Source organism: Chanodichthys erythropterus, chromosome 1 (assembly GCF_024489055.1).
Source record: "Chanodichthys erythropterus isolate Z2021 chromosome 1, ASM2448905v1, whole genome shotgun sequence".
Classification (NCBI taxonomy): Eukaryota; Metazoa; Chordata; class Actinopteri; order Cypriniformes; family Xenocyprididae; genus Chanodichthys; species Chanodichthys erythropterus.
Window position 1 is genome coordinate 18740024 of NC_090221.1, and position 18017 is coordinate 18758040.

Here is an 18017-nt window from a genome sequence, read left to right on the forward strand (position 1 = left end):
GTTCCATTGTGAGTCAACTTCCCATATTCTGTCAAAAACTGCTTTTTTTCTTGATGTTTTTCTAAGACATCAGCGGCTTTTTAAGTAGTGCATTTGCTTAAATTTTGCTAATTTCCTGACCAATAATTTGTGGTTAAGACAATTAAAAGCTTAGTGTTTCGCCATTTTGGGCTTGGCCTATTTTTGCCCAGGAGTGTATGCGAAGCTAAACAGACAAAATCATGTTTTGTGTGTTTGACAAGCATGTTTGAGCAAGAAATACGCAGAAATGGGGAAAGAAATATTTCATAACTTAGATGCATACTAGAGGACTAAGCATGTTAGGATGAATGGTTAGTTAAAGCTGTAGTCCGTAAGTTTTCACCACCTCTGTTTGAAACCTGCAATTGCAGTTATTTGCGGAATTATCATCTTTATGTGGGTTGTGAATCAGCACGGCTCCTCAGTGCGGATGAATCTAATGTTTACTGTCTGTCACCACACCGGTGTGGATACTGTACTTCAGAATCACAGACTGTAGTCTTGAAGTATGACCAAAATAAGAATTTTCATTGGAAAATGTCATCTGAACAAGTAAATAACATATCTGCCACTTTTGTTCTGACCAACTGAGGAAAAAAAACATTACAATAAATCGCGCTGCCAATGGTGATTAAATCTAACGAACGCTTAGCTCGGATCACGTCAAATCGTGCAAATTATTATTATTGTTATACTTTGTTCTCAAATTGTTAATGTTAACATCACCAGCATTGTGGCTGTGTATTTAGTGTGTATTTGCGTTATCTGTAGATTTTAATTTCTGTACAGTCTAATCTCTAATTTGTCATACCATACATTACGCAATCCAAATGATAAGTTTAATTATTGCAGCCGCTGTGAGAAAAGGCTATAAATGATCCGCCTCATATGCGATATAGCCTACTAGCTGGGACTCTTTCTTTATGTAAACAGACTTGACGTATGAGGCAAAGACAAACGGCAACATGCTTGAATTTCCTGCAGCAAAAACTCACCAAAACCAACCGAATTATAGAACATTATTACAAGCTTACCATTGTGAATCAGGAATCACACTTTCAGAGAGATAGACAGAAAGAAAGCAGAGCACCAACACAGACAGGGAAAAGCCAGAAGAGAAGATTTCTGTTTTTATAACACGTTTTTTTTATTCCTACTTTTGCAGTTGATCATGACAGAAACTGAAACAATGAAATGCACTCCCACCCCCCTTTAAACATACAGATAGAGTTATCTTCTTCAGAAAAATAAATCAACTGTATTGAAAGGTACAAGGTCACAGTAACTTTGGTTAAACACTTCATTACTTTGAGAACAATTAATCCATTGGTAATTCAGATGAACAGGTAAATAAATAAATAGGTCATTAGTTAAATAAAATACAGGATTTCCATGATGATGTAAAAACTGGCATGGCACATACAAGTGTCATATATTAAACATTTACAAAACATTAATAAAGTTTCCCTGATAAATCAAAGTGCATATAGACGCAGTGCACGTAAGTCCATCTGAATGTTCCCCAGACATTTCCCCCACAACAGCCAGCCAAGACGCAGTTAGGCCAGTGAAGTAACATGACAGTTACTCATAGTATATAATATTAGCATTTTTTTTTCTTATAAGTAAGGAGATAACAGTCATAAATGTTATTAAATACAGTAAACACCAATGTTTATTTACAGTATCTCACTGCAAGGTCTGGCTTTTCCTAGTGTTTTCTTCACGGCTTTGAGCATGAAAAATCGGATAGCTCGCTACATAGTCACAACAGAAATGTGTTTCACGATACAATGACAAGTCTGAAGTGATAAAGAGATGCTGAGTGTAAGTTTCCATTAAAACGCTCTCCGTATCCAATGGGTTAGCCACTGTTTTCGGTTGTGTGTGACGATTGGTTGATCAGTTGGTTCTATTTTAGGTTTTGTTTGAAGCTGCCTCTGGATTCTGTGCGCTAAGCCATCACTTTCACAGATAAATGCCGATACATTCAATTGTAGTGTAAGGCATTGTTCTATGTCTCCCCTTTCCCATCCCCGCCCCACCCACCCACCCCGAAAAGAATGAGCTCGGATGTGGATGAAAGTTCATGAGGTATATTTATGTGTCGTTTGTCTTTCGTATGGCCACAGGTAACCAACGTTAAAACACATGCTGGCAGACGGACACACACTCGTGTCGGAAACACTCGCACACACGAAGGCATGACGAAAAAGCACGTCAGTCTCATAACCACATGGATATATTTAATGTGCATGAATCCCTCTCGTTCAGGATGAATCCAATAAAATGAAATCACTTCTCTCTGAAAATAAAATGAAGAGGCAACTGGCTGAGCGAGTCCTGCATAATATAGGTCTTCCCCTTCCCCCGAAACACTTAACTTCTGTTATTAAATAGCAATAGTTCTGTATTTATGTAAAATCAATAAAAAAATACACGTAACAGTCAAGAATTAAAGCAATCAATAGCAGTCAAAATGTTAGGCTAATAAGCTACAGCTTATTCATGGTAAAACAAATTATTAATATTTCATATTATTGGTACCCATATAGATTTATAGTCATATATAAATACAAATATATTTATATGTTTGTTTAAAGTCTGCAAGCACAAATAAGCTGCATTTATTGAATTTGTTAACAGTCAAAGAGAGGATGGAGGATGAGGTGGTTATGGCATTCAAACGTGTGTAGTAAAGCGACCCTGTTTAGCAAGTTCCACCTCATGTTCACCATCGGCCATCAACACGCATGATGGCGGTTCAACAGTACGTCCAATGTTAACATCTTAACTTGTTAGTTTGAGTGTTTGTTTTTGTCCCATTGGTTTTCGAGAATGAACTAGGATGTGGAATGAGCACTTAGCAAAGATTTCCTCATTGTGACAAGTTCACAATCACAATAAAGCTTTTTTTTTTTTTTTTGTCTTTTTTTGTCTTTTTTAATCTTTTAGCCACTTTTCATGTTTATTTTTTTCCCCTTCACACCTGCAGCTCAGACGGCGCCTCTGTAAAACAGCGTCCGCCTCGAGAGCGTGAGCCATATAGAAACAGCTTGCAGAGGGCAGTGATTCAAACAAACGCGTCGCCCCTGCGGAAACCTCAGCGCAATCATTAGCTCCGCAAGCTGCCCGTTCAACCACAAAGCCCATCCTTTAATGAACATCCCCCAAATTTTTTACATGTTTTGTTTTGTCAACAATTCTTACTGGCCAGCGTTCACAACACAGAGCTCCACAAAGGAGAGAGAGAGATAGAGCGAGAGACAGAGAGAGAGAGAAACAGAGAAACCTCCCCCTATCAGAAACGCCCCGTAAAAGAGGACCACCACCCAGGAAAAAGAGAAGCGTGCAAGCCTCAGAAGAGGGAGGCAGTCAGGGGAGTTTGCCTTGTAAAGCCAGGCAGAGTGACAGAGAGAAGATCCAGCTGAGAGAGCTGAGACAGCGCAGTGCGACAACATGGCTGGAGAGAGACGCTTTACTTGACATCCTCTGCACGGGGGATTTGGGGTCGTGACGCGACAACCACTGTATCAGGAAGTTGCCGTGCTTGTTGAAGTCGGAAGTGCTCCCTGTGGGATCGGGAAGGAAAAAGCCACGGGAGACGGAGAGAGAGAAAGCAAGAGAAAACTCATCAACTATATTAGTGCATTTGTTAATGTTATGAATTAGTCTGTTATTTCTGCACTAAATCAGTACAGAAAATACAACTTTTATTAATAACATTAATAAGCAAGCTTGACGGATCATTAGTATGTGTACATTCAAATAATCCCAATTGACTATACTTCAAATATGAATACTTGGCTTTATATATTTTTACATTCAACATTAAAGGATTAGTTGACCCAAAAATTTAAATTCTGTTATTAATTACTGACGCTCATGTTGTACCACACCCGTAAGACCTTTGTTCATCTTCAGAACACAAATGAAGATATTTTTGATCAAATCTGACTCAGTGAGGCATCCATAGCCTGCAAGATAATTAACGCTTTCAGATGCCCAGAAAGCTACTAAAGACATATTTAAAACAGTTCATGCGACTTCATTGTTCAACCTTAAAGGGTTAGTTCACACAAAAATTAAAATTCTGTCATTTATGACTTACCCTCATGTCGTTTCACACCCGTAAGACCTTCGTTAATCTTCAGAACACAAATTAAGATATTTTAGTTGAAATCCGATGGCTCCGTGAGGCCTCCATAGGGAGCAATGACATTTCCTCTGTCAAGATCCATAAAGGTGCTAAAAACATATTTAAATCAGTTCATGTGAGCACAGTGGTTCAATATTAATATTATAAAGCGACGAGAATATTTTTGGTGTGGCAAAAAAACAAAATAACGACTTATTTAGTGATGACCGATTTCAAAACACTGCTTCAGAAAGCATCGGAGCACAAGTGAATCAGTAATTCGTATTCCAAAGATCAACGAAGGTCTTACGGGTGTGAAACGGCATGAGGGTAAGTAATAAATGACAGAATTTTCATATTTTGGTGAACTAACCCTTTAATGCTGTGAAACGACTTTATTCAACAATCTCTAGTGATGGGCAATTTCAAAACACTGCTTCATGAAGCTTTGAAACTTCATGAATCAGTGGTTTGGAGTGTGTATCAAACTGACAAAGTCACGTGATTTCAGTAAACGAGTGTTCGTACGTCATAAGTGTTTTGAAATTTCATTAGTTCACCACTGGGGGGCGTGACTTTGGCAGTTTGATACACTCGTTATTTTGAGTTTTTTTGGCGCACAAAAAGTATTCTCGTCGCTTCACAACATTAAGGTTGAACCATCGTATTCACATGAACTATTTAAATATGTCTTTAGTAGCTTTCTGGGCATTTGAAAGTGTTAATTATCTTGCTGACAATGGAGGCCTCACTGGATTTTATCAAAAAATCCATTGGATTTTATCAAAAAATATCTTAATTTGTGTTCTGGTGTGGTCACACGTGTGGAACGACATGAATAAATAATGACAGAATTTTAAATTTTGCATCAACTAACCCTTTAACCCCTCCAACCAACCATCTGGATCCAATCTGGTATGTTACACCCACTTTTAACGATCCAGTCAATTCCCAAATTATCCTAGTCAAGTCCTGCCCTACACATTTTTTCTACTTGAATATCTTGTTTCGATACATCATTTTACAGAAAATGGGCTTCGTGTTGACTTTTTAATTATGAATGTACTAATCTGTTAGACATTTTGGGTTGTTATTTCAGACTTATTAATGAAAGTGACAGAAAGCGTGACCACAAAATGGAATACGAACTTGGGCAGGGATCCATTCTGCAGGGTCTTAATGCAGCTGGTTTGGAGTCCAAACAGAGTCCAATGGTGTTGTCACGGGTGTGGCAAAGCACCTGCCTCTCCTGCGTGCCATTACCACACGTCACTGAGCACTACAACAGCACACACACAGAATGTCAAACTAATCCAACGGCCAGATTTATACTGGTAAAAAACAAAGCATGTTCATGTCTGTACCTGTGACCAGGGGCCAAGCCTCCACTCAGCAGGGCACAGGTTGCGATTGCAGTCTCTGCGGGATTCTGGACGCTCGTCGCTGCAGTAACGACTGCGGATGGATTTGTACTTGTCGTCGACCAGAGGCTGGACGCAGCGTACAGAGCGTGTCTGAGTGCCTGTCTTCCCACAAGACTTACTGCATTCACCCCACTCTCCAGCCACCCAGCTAAACACACAAAATCAAAGACACAGTCACAGTTTATTCAGAAAAAACAGGTTCTAATTTGTCATGTGTGAAGCAAAAAAACAACAGTATCACAATGACATCTACTGGAGATAGATGATAGTTACAGAAATCTAGACCACAAAATGTAAAATATGTTTAGGGAATGCTAGTTTTAAAAGTAATGTGAGTTTTAGATATTTTTTGCAATAAAATTGTATTGGTTATTTCTTTAAAAGCCTTTCTGGATCCCATTGTACATTAAATCACAGCAAATAATGTATCACATTTTTGACAAATGTTAATTTCTGTGTTGCATCCCATGCACTTATGATTAAAAACAAAAGGTGATAACAACGGCAGAGTTAGAGGTGGGTTTAAAATCCAGAATAATACCATTAACATGTAAAGATAAAATAATACTTCAGAACATAATCTGATTAAGCAACTTGTGTTACTCCCAAAACTGAAAATATGAATAAAAAATAACAAGAATATCCTTGTAACTCGTATAACAAATACTCTGATTTGGAAATGAAAGCTCTTGTGGTGCACAAACTCACATAGGCTGAGCACACTCTCTCAGGTAACAGTCTCTAAATAGGGGCGGAGGTTGCTTGATTTTCTCACAGAACCTGCGATGGACCATCCTCATCTCTGTGTTTTTACGGCAACCATAGCGTGTCATCTGAATGCCTGTCCATAAGAATGAAGTGAATGAAATATTCATGAACATGAAAAGAGAAATTCAAAATAATGTAATCAGAATAAGATATGCTAACATTCTATTGGACTAAATATTGTCAGAATTGGGGGTCCATTTTTTGGAGAGAAAAAACACAATTTTGTTAAAAAGATAAAGGAAGTTAATCAAATACTCATGAACATGAAAAGATAAGTACAATAAAAAATAATGTAAGCTAACATACTATTGTACCAAATATTGTCAAAATTGTTCTTACAGAAGGTTTTGTAAATAAATAAATAACAGGACAACATGAATAGAGTGCTGCAAGGATGATATATTTCTTTAGGCCAAAAGCCCCCAAAAAACGGTTTCTGGTTAAAGGGATAGTTCACCCACAAATGAAAATTATCCCATGATTTACTCACCCTCAAGCCATCCTAGGTGCATATGACTATCTTCTTTCAGATGAACACAATCGGAGATATATTTTAAAATATCCTTAGTCCTCCAAGGCTTATAATGGTTGTGAATGGGGGTCGCGTTTTGAAGCCAAAAAGAATGCATCCATCCATTAAAAGAATAATCCATATCACTTCAGGGGGTTAATAAAGGTCTTCTGAAGTGAAGCAATGTGTTTTTCTAAGAAAAGTATCCATATTTAAAACTTTATAGATTAAAATAACTAGCTTCCGGTGGAAGCCCGTACGCAGAATGTGCAAGTCTAATTGTGGTGGAAGAGTATCCTTTGACCTGACGCACAACGTAATGACGAACGTGGAGATATAAGTCTAAATTGATCATTTTTAAAATTTCAATATAAGAGAAGAGGAGCTTAAATGTGTTGCACAGCCCTATTTGTTTGAACCGTGAGTGGCGTCTGAGCTTACAATACTACTATATCCTGTGTCATACATCATGTCAGACTATTACTCATTTGGCCCAAATCGACTTGCGCATTCTGCATACGGTCATCCGTCAGAAGCTAGTTATTTGAATTTCTAAAGTTGTAAATGTGGATATTTTACAAAAACACATTTCGCTTCAGAAGGCTTTATTAACCCCCTGGAGTCATTTGCATTCCTTTTTTTATGGATGGATGTATTATTTTTAGCTTCAAAACGCGACCCCCATTCACAACCATTATAAATCTTGGAGGACTAAGGATATTTTTAAATATATCTCCGATTATATTTGTCTGAAAGAAGATAGTCATATACACCTCGGATGGTTTGAGAGTGAGTAAATCATCGGATACATTTCATTTTTGTGTGAACTATCCCTTTAAATGCCTGAAATAAGTTCTGCAATTAACACAAGCTCAAGACATTTTCATTTTCAGATTGGTCAGTAATGTTTTAAGGAGAGACTTAGCAAAGGGTCAGTTATAGTAGAAACTTATTAGAGATGTAGGGGAAACTCATATGCCTACATCGATATCAAACTATTCTCAGACAAATGATTGTGGGGGTTGAAGTGAACTACCTCCTCCACAGGTCTTGGAACAAGGTGCCCATCTCTTCACCACCCAGGAGTATGGCACAGCATTATCAGGGACCATGTTATTCTCATTGGCACTGTCACTTGGTCTGTCATTGTCAGTGATGTATTTGATCGACACTTTCACTTTGGCCGATCCGTGCATTCGGATCTAGTACACAAATAAAAACAATCAGTTAGGACAAGTAAAAAGAGTGTGTGTCCATTCATGTGTGAATTCCTATGGGAAATTACCATGACAACCACATCGTTTTTCAGGGGGCCATTGGTTTGAATGGTGTCCTTGTTGTTTTTATTCTCATACTCCCATTCCAGTCCTTTTTCGATAACTGAGCGCGTCTCTGGGTAGTCTCCATGTGCGTTGAGAAAGAAATCACCCGACGCTTTATTCCTGATAGCTATTCAGTGAAAAAATGAAGAGAAAGAGCTGCAATTAAGCAAAAACAGTGACCACTTCAGTGCTTACTGTAACTACAAGAAAAGATCAGGCTTCACCTAAAATGTGAGTAGTCCCATTAAGTTCCTGGATGAAGAGATGTCTCGCCCCTCTGGGAACTTCAAGCACCTTAATGACACCTAAACCAAATGCAAAACATTTTCAAATCACTATTACTACCACTATTATTATCCAACAATACACTAAGGCCTGGCTTCACAGACAACTTTTTCTAAGCTGAACCCCTTAGATGTAAAATATTTGAAGTACCCCCTAAGATTTTAAGTTAATATCTCAATAATTTGACACAATTTTAGAATTAACCGACATCAGAGAACCGTGACAGATGTTCTCTGATGTCGGTTAATGGTCACATGACATACAAGTAAACAGATAAAATATATTTTTTTAGTGTTTTAATGCTTACTCTTAATGCTTCAGCATACCACAACATTTTGGACCTTGCTTTGTGCACCTTCTCATGGAATGCAGTGTGTGTTTGTTATATTTAAGTATAAATAGTCACAAACTGCCAGCTTACTCCCCTCATGCAAATGAGTTTGCTTTCCAACAAAGGAACTTTCCCGCTTGAGAATTTCTCATTGGTCAATTATCTATTAGTCAAACTAACTCTGATCGCACTGTAACGATTGCTCTAATTTTGCTGTACTTTGTATGGTGACAATCAAGAATCTTGAATCTTGAATTTTCAGTAGTAGCAACTAACGCTGTTGCGCCATCACACCAACACTCTCTAGAGAGCTTTTCCCAGGTTCATAGAACACTCGAACTATGATTGCAGTGCAGAATTGCAAGAGATGCTCAACTCTAAAATAAAAGCTTAATGTGCAACTAAATATGCTCTTCCTTTATACCCGCTTCGCAGGGTGGAGTGCACAATGCAAATCTCGGGTGCCAATGTTCATTGGCTCGTTTAGTTTACACTCAAAGGTGATTGGGCTCTCAGGCAAGATCCTTAGCAGGCAGTATAATTATGCCAATGTTTTGAAGAGCCATTGTGTCTGGATTGTAAGCTTATGATGCCTTAAAATGCATCTCCGCTAGGTTTTGGAACCATGCCTACATGTGTGCTAGAAAGACATACCTTTCTTCTCTACAAAGGTGAAGTTAAACTTGTGAGTCTTGCACTTGGTTCCGTCTCCCCCACAGATGCCACACTTGTCTTCTTGAAAAGCTGATCCAACTACATTATCACAGCCCACTTTCTGAAGGGAGAGAGACACCATAAGCAAAAGGGAACTAAGCACACACATTTACAAGAGGTACATACAGTTATTCACCTCACAGTCTCCGTACACACACACACTGTAGGGATCTTTGTAGGAGCAGCGTGTTCCAGTTTCCACCAGAGTCTGCATGTTGACTACAGCTCGCGTCTCTTTGGATTGACAGTACAATTTGCAGCGTTGCTTAGCTATGGAAAACAAGAGAGATCCCTGAATGATGAATTGAGATATACAACAAAAAGATCAAGTGCATATTAACAGGGATTGAAAAGATTGTGGATTCTTAAAAGAAAACAGCTTCCATATGTTTAGAAAAAAAATTACAAAATGCTTTGAAAATCTATTCCACAATTAGTCCATCTTGGTGTTATTCTAATGTTATTCCATGGTTTATATAAAAAAAATAAATAAATAAAAAAACTATAAAAAAACAACCTTGATTAAGTGTGAATGGTCTACTATAAATGCATAAATTTCATGGTATGAGACATAAACCACAAACATTTTTCTGTGAATTATTCTGTTCAGTCATAATTGACATGACAGTAATAAAAGACTCAAAAAGTCCCTCTTTACATGACCATTACTTTGGATGTACTTGTGTTGATAGTAAAACTAAGGCAGATGTCCACAGCGCTAACGACACTGGAGGGATTTCATGTTCTCACTGATGTCATGAACGGTGTAGAAGTACACATGGAAAAAAAAGAGGGGGTTTTGAGTGAAATCATATTCTCATGTGTGCCCACTGTTTAAGTGAGAGCAGCTGTGTGGAGCGATGGAATACATCAGCCCGGTTGTAAGCCTGGCTGACAAACTGATCTTGATTGTGCAGGACAGGAGTGAGAAACCATTTGAATAAAATGTACAAATATAGCAATAGATTACATAGTGTTAATTTTTTTTTTTTTCTATTTGGCTGTGCTTATTGCACAGAAATTCTCTTTCAGAGAGAAAGAGAAAGAGAGAGAGAGAAAAAAAAAGGTTTGTATTAGCACATTAAGGGTATTTATTTCCTTAAGGTTTTAAGTTAAGTATTGTGGTCCAGATACATTGTTGGTGTATTGTAATGTTGTAGGGTACCCTTTTATTTAAACTTTGTGTCAGTAGTGTTTGATGCTGTATTTGTGGCCAATGCTGTCTAGCTGTTCTGTAGCTCAGTATCTGTTGTCAACACTGTACAGTCTGTGAAGTCTGCTGTATTACTTACGGTCAGGGTGTTCATAAGGCAACCAGTGGTGCCAGGTATTCTGGTACTCAAACTTGTTGTCCATCATGCTACATTGCTCGGCTCTGTAGTCGTGGTACGGGTCCTTACACTCATGTGTATTACACATTTGGAACTGATAGCTTGGGCCGGAGCAAGAACGTCCACCGTTAGCTGGACTGGAGGAGGTTAAAGGAATTGGAAAAAATAATTAGTTACATGTGAAAAATTTAGACAGACAGACAGACAGACAGATAGATAGATAGATAGATAGATAGATAGATAGATAGATAGATAGATAGATAGATAGATAGATAGATAGATAGATAGATAGATAGATAGATAGATAGATAGATAGATAGATAGATAGATAGATAGATAGATAGATAGATAGATAGATAGATAGATAGATAGATAGATAGATAGATAGATAGATGGATGGATGTACACACCGTGGACTGTCACAAGCTCGGGTGCGAAACTGTAGTCCCCTTCCACAGGGGCGAGAGCAGGAGCCAAACTCACTCCACATCCCCCAGCCTCCATCCTGTTTTATGATGTCTGGAGTCAGCCACACACAGTGGCCTTTAAAACAGTGCTGAGGGGGGAAGAGAACAAGGCAAACAAATAAACACAGAGGAAGCGAGTGAGTCTAACGCATCAGGACATATCTGCATTAAAGGCTGAGTGGCAGTACCTTCCCATGTTCACATATGGTACCATCAATGGGTGGTCCTTTTTTGGTCTTACAGAAGAAGGGGTTGTCTGGGTGAGCACACCAAAGCTGCTTACAAGGGTCAAATGAGCGATACTGAGAAATAGAGGAATAGAGAGAAGAAAATTCATTCTTAACCTCTCACACACACTCTTGAATGAGATGAATCTTACGACAAGAGGCAGCTGGTCAGATAGTCACAAGGCTAGGATCTGAAGGACGTAAGATTGGGTAAATATAGTAAACTGTTCTTTACAAAGATGAGATTATGTGCAAATAGCCCTGTAATCTCCAATAATCGAAAAAAGGTCCATTAAGCTTTGTCTTTATAATAAATAAATTGTATATATTGTTCAAATATATAGAATATCTATATATTTGAATAATTATTACTATTAGAATATCATGAAAAAGTTCATTTTTTAATTGTACATTATTTAAAAAAATGAAACTTTCATTTATACTATATTCCCTACATGTAAAGTAAAACATTTCAAAATTTTTTTTTTTTTTTTTTTTTTTTTTTTTTTTTTATAAATTTGTTGATTAGAGCGTACAGCTTATGAAAGTCCAAAATCCAGTATCTCAAAATATTAGAATATTTACATTTGAGTTTCACTAAATGACCATCCCTACAGTATAAATTCCGGTTATCTCTTGTTCTTTGAAACTACACTAATGGGGAAGACTGCTGACTTGGCAATGGTCCAGGAGACAATCATTGACACCCTCCACAAAGAGATTAAGTCACAGATGGTCATTATTGAATGTGGTGGCTGTTTACAGAGTGATGTATCAAAGCATATTAAATGCAAAGTTGACTAGAAGGAAGAAATTGGGTAGGCAAAGGTGCACAAGCAACAGGGATGACCACAAGCTTGAGAATACTGTCAAGTAAAGCCAATTCAAACACTTGGGAGAGCTTCACAATGAGTCAAATGAAGCCGGAGTCAGCGCATCAAGAGTCACCACACTCAGACATCTTCAGGACAAGGACTACCAAGCCACTTCTGAAACAGAAACAACATCAGAAGCATCTTACCTGGGCTAAGGAGAGAAAGAACTGGACAGTGAACAGTGGTCGAAAGTCCTCTTTTCAGATAAAAGTACATTTTGTATTTCATGTTGAAATCATGGTCCCAGAATCTGAAGGAAGACTGGAGAGGCACAGATTCCAAGCTGCTTGAAGTCTAGTGGGAAGTTTCTGAAGTTAGTAATGATTTGGGGGGCCGTGACGTCTGCTGGTGTTGGTCCATTGTGTTTTATCAAGTGCAAAGTCAATGCAGCCATCTTCCAGGAGATTTTGGAGCACTTTATGCTTCCATCTGCTGACAAGCTTTATGGAGATGCTGATTTCATTTTCCAGCAGGACTTTAGCACCTGCCCACAGTGCAAAAACCACTTCCAAGTGGTTTGCTGACCATGATATTACTGTGCTTTATTGGCCAGCCAACATGCCTGACCCCTGAATCTATGGGATATTTTCAAGAGAAAGATGAGAAACAGTCGATCAAACAATATATAGATGATCTGAAGGCTCAGTAGTGCCTCAGCAGTGCCACAGGCTGATCACGTCCATGCCACACTTCACTGATGCTGTAATTTGTGCTAGGAGCAAGTCATTTGCTGTAATATGTGCTGCCGACCAAGTATTGAGTGCACAAATGAACGTACTTTAAAGAACTTGAACTTTTCTGTTTTGAAAATCCATTTTTTGATTGATTTTAGGAAATATTCTAATAATTTGAGATACTGGATTTTGGACTTTCATGAGCTGTACGCACTAAACATCAAAAAAAAAAAAAAAAAAAAAAAAACTTTTGAAATGTTTTACTTTACATGTAGGGAATCTACAATATATGAAAGTTTCATTTTTAAAAATAATTTACAATAAAAAAATGAACTTCTTCACGAAATTCTAATTATATGACCAGCACATATATATATATATATATATATATATATATATATATATATATATATATATATATATATATATATATATATATATTGTTGTTTGTTTTTCTGAAATGTTAATTGAGTTTCTTTTAAAGATGCAATATGTAAGATTTCTGCCCACTAGAGGTCGCTAGAGGCCTATTCAAAACAAAGGCGTAGCTTGATGACAGCAAATTTGAGCATGGAATTTTGGGACATAAGGTCTTTACCTCACAGCCGGTGGAAACAATCGGGATAAGACTCAGGAAGAAATCATGTTCATGGATGGGATTATTAACGTTACTATAGTATGAAGCAGAGCAGGGCCGAGTGTTGTGGGAGCTGAACGAGGCCGCTTGAGCGATTGCGCAACACACGCCTCACGAGCAGCAGAACTTTTATTATGCCACAGTCGCCGGTGCTGCTTCCACTTTTCCGGTCATGAGTATGAGGTAACGCAGCTCTGTTTATCATATTAGATACATTTGAGAGTGTTGAAAATGTAATAACGTTACTCTGTGCGTTCGCTCAGCGGATGCTGTGAGACACTTGTTTGAGACACACTGCAGTAAGATAGATCCATTTTAGAATATCACATTAAATGCTGGATGGCTTGTGTTGATAAATGCCATGCAATTAATTTTAAAACGTATTGTATGATGGAGAAAATTCTGTATTACTGTTACTAAAAATAAAGCTACATCTGATTATGCTATGTTAGCTATTTGACAAAATAGTGTTTTTCTCTGACACATGGTAAAGCATAGTACTCGCAAAAAATCAAGAACATTTAGATTTAAACAATAAGACTAAACATGTTGAGCTATATAACAATAATTAGTTTTCTGTCTATAAACGTAACCAAACAGTTGTTCCCTTGTCTATTAAACAATATACTATATTAATATATTATATTAAAGCGTCTTTGGTGTTTCCATGGTTTTTACAAAATAAAACCGGAAACCGAGAGTAACGCAGGTATGATGATTGACAGGCAACTCCTCACACGTCCCGGAGCCTTGGTTAAAATTGCAATTTTCTCATGATTTACAAATAGTTGGAAACATTTGGGATATTGTAAGTACTCAAGTGAACAAAATATATAACACTGGCCTAGTGGTTTTTGGATATTTTACTGCAAAAATCTTACATACTGCCCCGTTAAATGTGTTACACAATCAGACACTTTGTTTCTATAATAGATAATTATAGATTGTATTTTATTCATTAATGTAATATAATATATTAGCTATGGCATGTCACAATTATTTAGGCATGATGAAACAGTATGATACATTTTCAGTAATAGACAGGTTACATTTATGTAACAAAGCAATCTCATGCAGGCAAAACAAAACAATGACGAAAAACGGTTTTGTTATGATACAGCTTCTGACCAAGTGCACAGGTAGACAACAGAATGCTGGGCAGTGATGTGACATGGCCTCAAATGCTAAGCAAAATCTCTCCTTTTTTTTCCTCCCTTGGAGAGGTGTAGTAGACAGGACTAGAATCTCTGGCTGTGGTACTAATGATGACACTCCATTTAGCAGGATCCTAAACCCAACAAGCGTTTCAAACACATCAAGACACTAAGTGCAAAATAATGGCTCACAGTTTTCAGCAGTAGCCAGCTGGCTGCTTCCGTTATCTCAGTTTGAGTATTGTTTAGAGTTTGCCAAGCTAAATAGCGAAAATAGTGCTAGGCCAATAGCTAGAAGATTATTTAGCACCTGAAGAGATTTTTTAGACATTTCAGGGAACTGTATTGTGATTAAACTTGCTCCAGTCGGCAATCTATTCATGGATGTCTTTTTTTCTGATGAATGTAGAAAACTCACTAGACTGCAATGACCTGGTTAACTTGACATTAAAGGGATGTTCAAAGGAAGTCTGAGCTGTATTGAGAGAATCTGTGGCATGCTTTCAATTACCACAGAAAATAATTTTGTTCCTCATTTCGAAAAATGAAATCATGTGTTCACAGTAGTGTTTTTACAACTTAAAGGGTTAGTGCACCCAGAAATGAAAATAATGTCATTTATTACTCACCCTCATGCCGTTCCTCACCCGTAAGACCTTTGTTCATCACAAATTAAGATATTTTTGATGAAATTCGATGGCTCAGTGAGGCCTCTATTGCCAGTCACTGAAATGTCACTGAAGCTCTCAAGATCCAGAAAGGTACTAAAGACATATTTAAACAGTTCATGTGAGTTCAGTGGTTCTACCTTAATATTATAAAGTGACAAGAATACTTTAAGTGGTTCGGAGTAGGTCTGCACAACGATTAATCGTTTGCAAAATAAAAGTCTGTGTTTACGTAATAACGCAATGTGTGTGTTCTGTGTATAATAATTATGTATATATAAATACACACACATACATGTATAAATTTAAGAAATATATGCATGTATAAATAAATATATTAAAATATATTTTATATTATATATAAATATAAATATTTTATATATAAATCTAACATTTTTCTTAAATATACATATGTGTGTGTGTGTGTATATATATATATATATATATATATATATATATATATATATATATACATACACATAATTATTATACACAGAACACACCCATTTATTACGTAAACACAGACTTTTATTTTGCAAACGATTAATCGCAATTAATCGTTGTGCAGCCCTAGTTCGGAGTACCAAAGTCACGTGATTTTAGTAAATGAGGCTTTGTTTACGAGATCCAAACCACTGATTTGAAGATTTGGAAAAAAGATTTGTTTTTCAAAGCAGTGTTTTGAAAATGGCCGTCACTAGATATTGTTATACTAGATAAGTTAGTATTTTTTTTTTTAGTACCTAATCTGGATAGAGGAGATATAGAGAGGGCCAGTTACATTACTGGCAATAGAGAACTCACTGAGCCACCGGATTTCATCAAAAATATCTTAATTTATGTTCCGAAGATGAACGAAGATCTTATGGGTGTAGAACGACATGAGGGTGAGTAATAAATGATATAATTCATTTTTGGGTGAACTCACCCTTTAAGTCAAGGGGCAAGGCATTCCAGAGAGTTTAGAAGCAGAAAAGTGCCCCTTGTGTTTTTGCTGAAGCAAATATATTAATTCTTGCATAAAAATAAATAAATAAATAAATAAACAAACAAATAAAATGTGTTTGTATAAGATGTATATAAGATGTAAAGTTGTCCAAAACACCCTTTAAGTAGTGAGACTACTGTTCTGGTTGGATGAACCTCCAGATATGCATTAAAATATGTAACTCCTATGTGTGGAGCTCGTTGTAAATAGAACGTTGCAGATGATTGAGTATTCATGTGCTTATAATGCACATATATGGATCAATTTGTGCCTTTCTGTAAACAGATTTTGTCTTTATTTTTAGAAACTGTCTAAATTATTTAAATCATTACATTTGTATTGAACTCAAGCATTCCTTTAACTTCATGTCACACAGGCTGTTAAATTCATGGGGGGGGGGGGAACTGTGCCAATCAATTCTGAAATGAGGAAAAGACGACTGTGGGTTTAGTATCCCGCTGCGTACATGTCTGCAAAATGACAATGAGTTCAACACCAACCAATAACATGTAATGATTAACAATAAGACCATCTGAATTGAACCAAGTTCAAACGAAAGAGGCCACATTGGGACTGAGGAGAACACCTTACCTGGGCTCCTGACGGCCCCACCTTTTGCAGCTAAGGGAATGGTTTAACAAGACAGTGAAGTACAGTCCAAGCAGTGGTGTTCAGCTGGAATTTCATTTTTTAGAGCAGAAATGATTCTTGAAATCATTTGTATCCAGTTTTGTTAAAGCAACATCAAGTGATTTCAAACACCATCTGGTTTTGATTATCTGATAAATTTTCGCAAACAATATAATTAGCCTCACATTTTCTCTCAGATAGTTGACATAGTTTGACATTATTTTGAAATGTATGTTTTGTTGTGAGTCTGGAATTTGTTTTATATTGACACATCTATATAAAATAAAACCAGCTGATGTGGTGTGAAGGATTTTTAAAACTTGGTCCTTTCTGGTCACTAAAAGATGTGTTCACCCAAAATTAAAATAAGTCACCTTCACGTAAACCCATATGACATCCTTTTTTTCCCCTTTTTTTTTTCTTTCACAGAACACATGTTTGAAAGGCTTTCAAACTTGCAAAATTATGAAAGAATTCACAAGCACAATTCGTTAACAAATCAGTCCTGCTTCTTTAGAGCTAGGGCAGATGACAAAATGTTCAGTAAAGACTTAAATTTCAGTCTGTAAATCTTGCATTACGTCGGAAGACTTGAAAAAAAAAAAAGTCATATGGACCACTTTTGTGAAATTTTTTATTAAAGGTGCTTTTGTGTCCTTTGTAAAGCCTGAATGGATTTTTTTTTTTTTTTCAAAATCCTGCTTTTATGTTCCACAAAGAAAGAAAGCCATATGAGTTTGAAAGAGCATGTGCGTAACAAATAGTGACAAATTGAACATTTCCAGTGCACTATTCTGTTTAAGCTTTTTCCCTTCAGCATGTACAGTACAGATATCAAAACTCAGTCACTTG

The 18017-nt window shown here is 36.9% G+C and overlaps 1 protein-coding gene across 1 annotated transcript in view; it reads right to left on the minus strand.

Moving 5' to 3' along the window:
• The window catches only part of LOC137031122 (A disintegrin and metalloproteinase with thrombospondin motifs 2-like), a 191797-nt gene that overhangs the window by 3681 nt on the left and 170099 nt on the right, over nucleotides 1-18017 (minus strand). Inside the window, exons 10-23 of the mRNA XM_067401817.1 lie at nucleotides 17127-17156; nucleotides 11501-11614; nucleotides 11256-11401; nucleotides 10807-10982; nucleotides 9651-9784; nucleotides 9455-9575; nucleotides 8409-8489; nucleotides 8148-8311; nucleotides 7899-8064; nucleotides 6292-6424; nucleotides 5524-5731; nucleotides 5309-5438; nucleotides 3504-3593; nucleotides 2321-2326 (exon numbers count right to left, since the gene is read on the minus strand). Coding sequence (XP_067257918.1) covers nucleotides 2321-2326; nucleotides 3504-3593; nucleotides 5309-5438; nucleotides 5524-5731; nucleotides 6292-6424; nucleotides 7899-8064; nucleotides 8148-8311; nucleotides 8409-8489; nucleotides 9455-9575; nucleotides 9651-9784; nucleotides 10807-10982; nucleotides 11256-11401; nucleotides 11501-11614; nucleotides 17127-17156 — 1699 coding nt within the window. The remainder of the gene's footprint in view (nucleotides 1-2320; nucleotides 2327-3503; nucleotides 3594-5308; nucleotides 5439-5523; nucleotides 5732-6291; nucleotides 6425-7898; nucleotides 8065-8147; nucleotides 8312-8408; nucleotides 8490-9454; nucleotides 9576-9650; nucleotides 9785-10806; nucleotides 10983-11255; nucleotides 11402-11500; nucleotides 11615-17126; nucleotides 17157-18017) is intronic.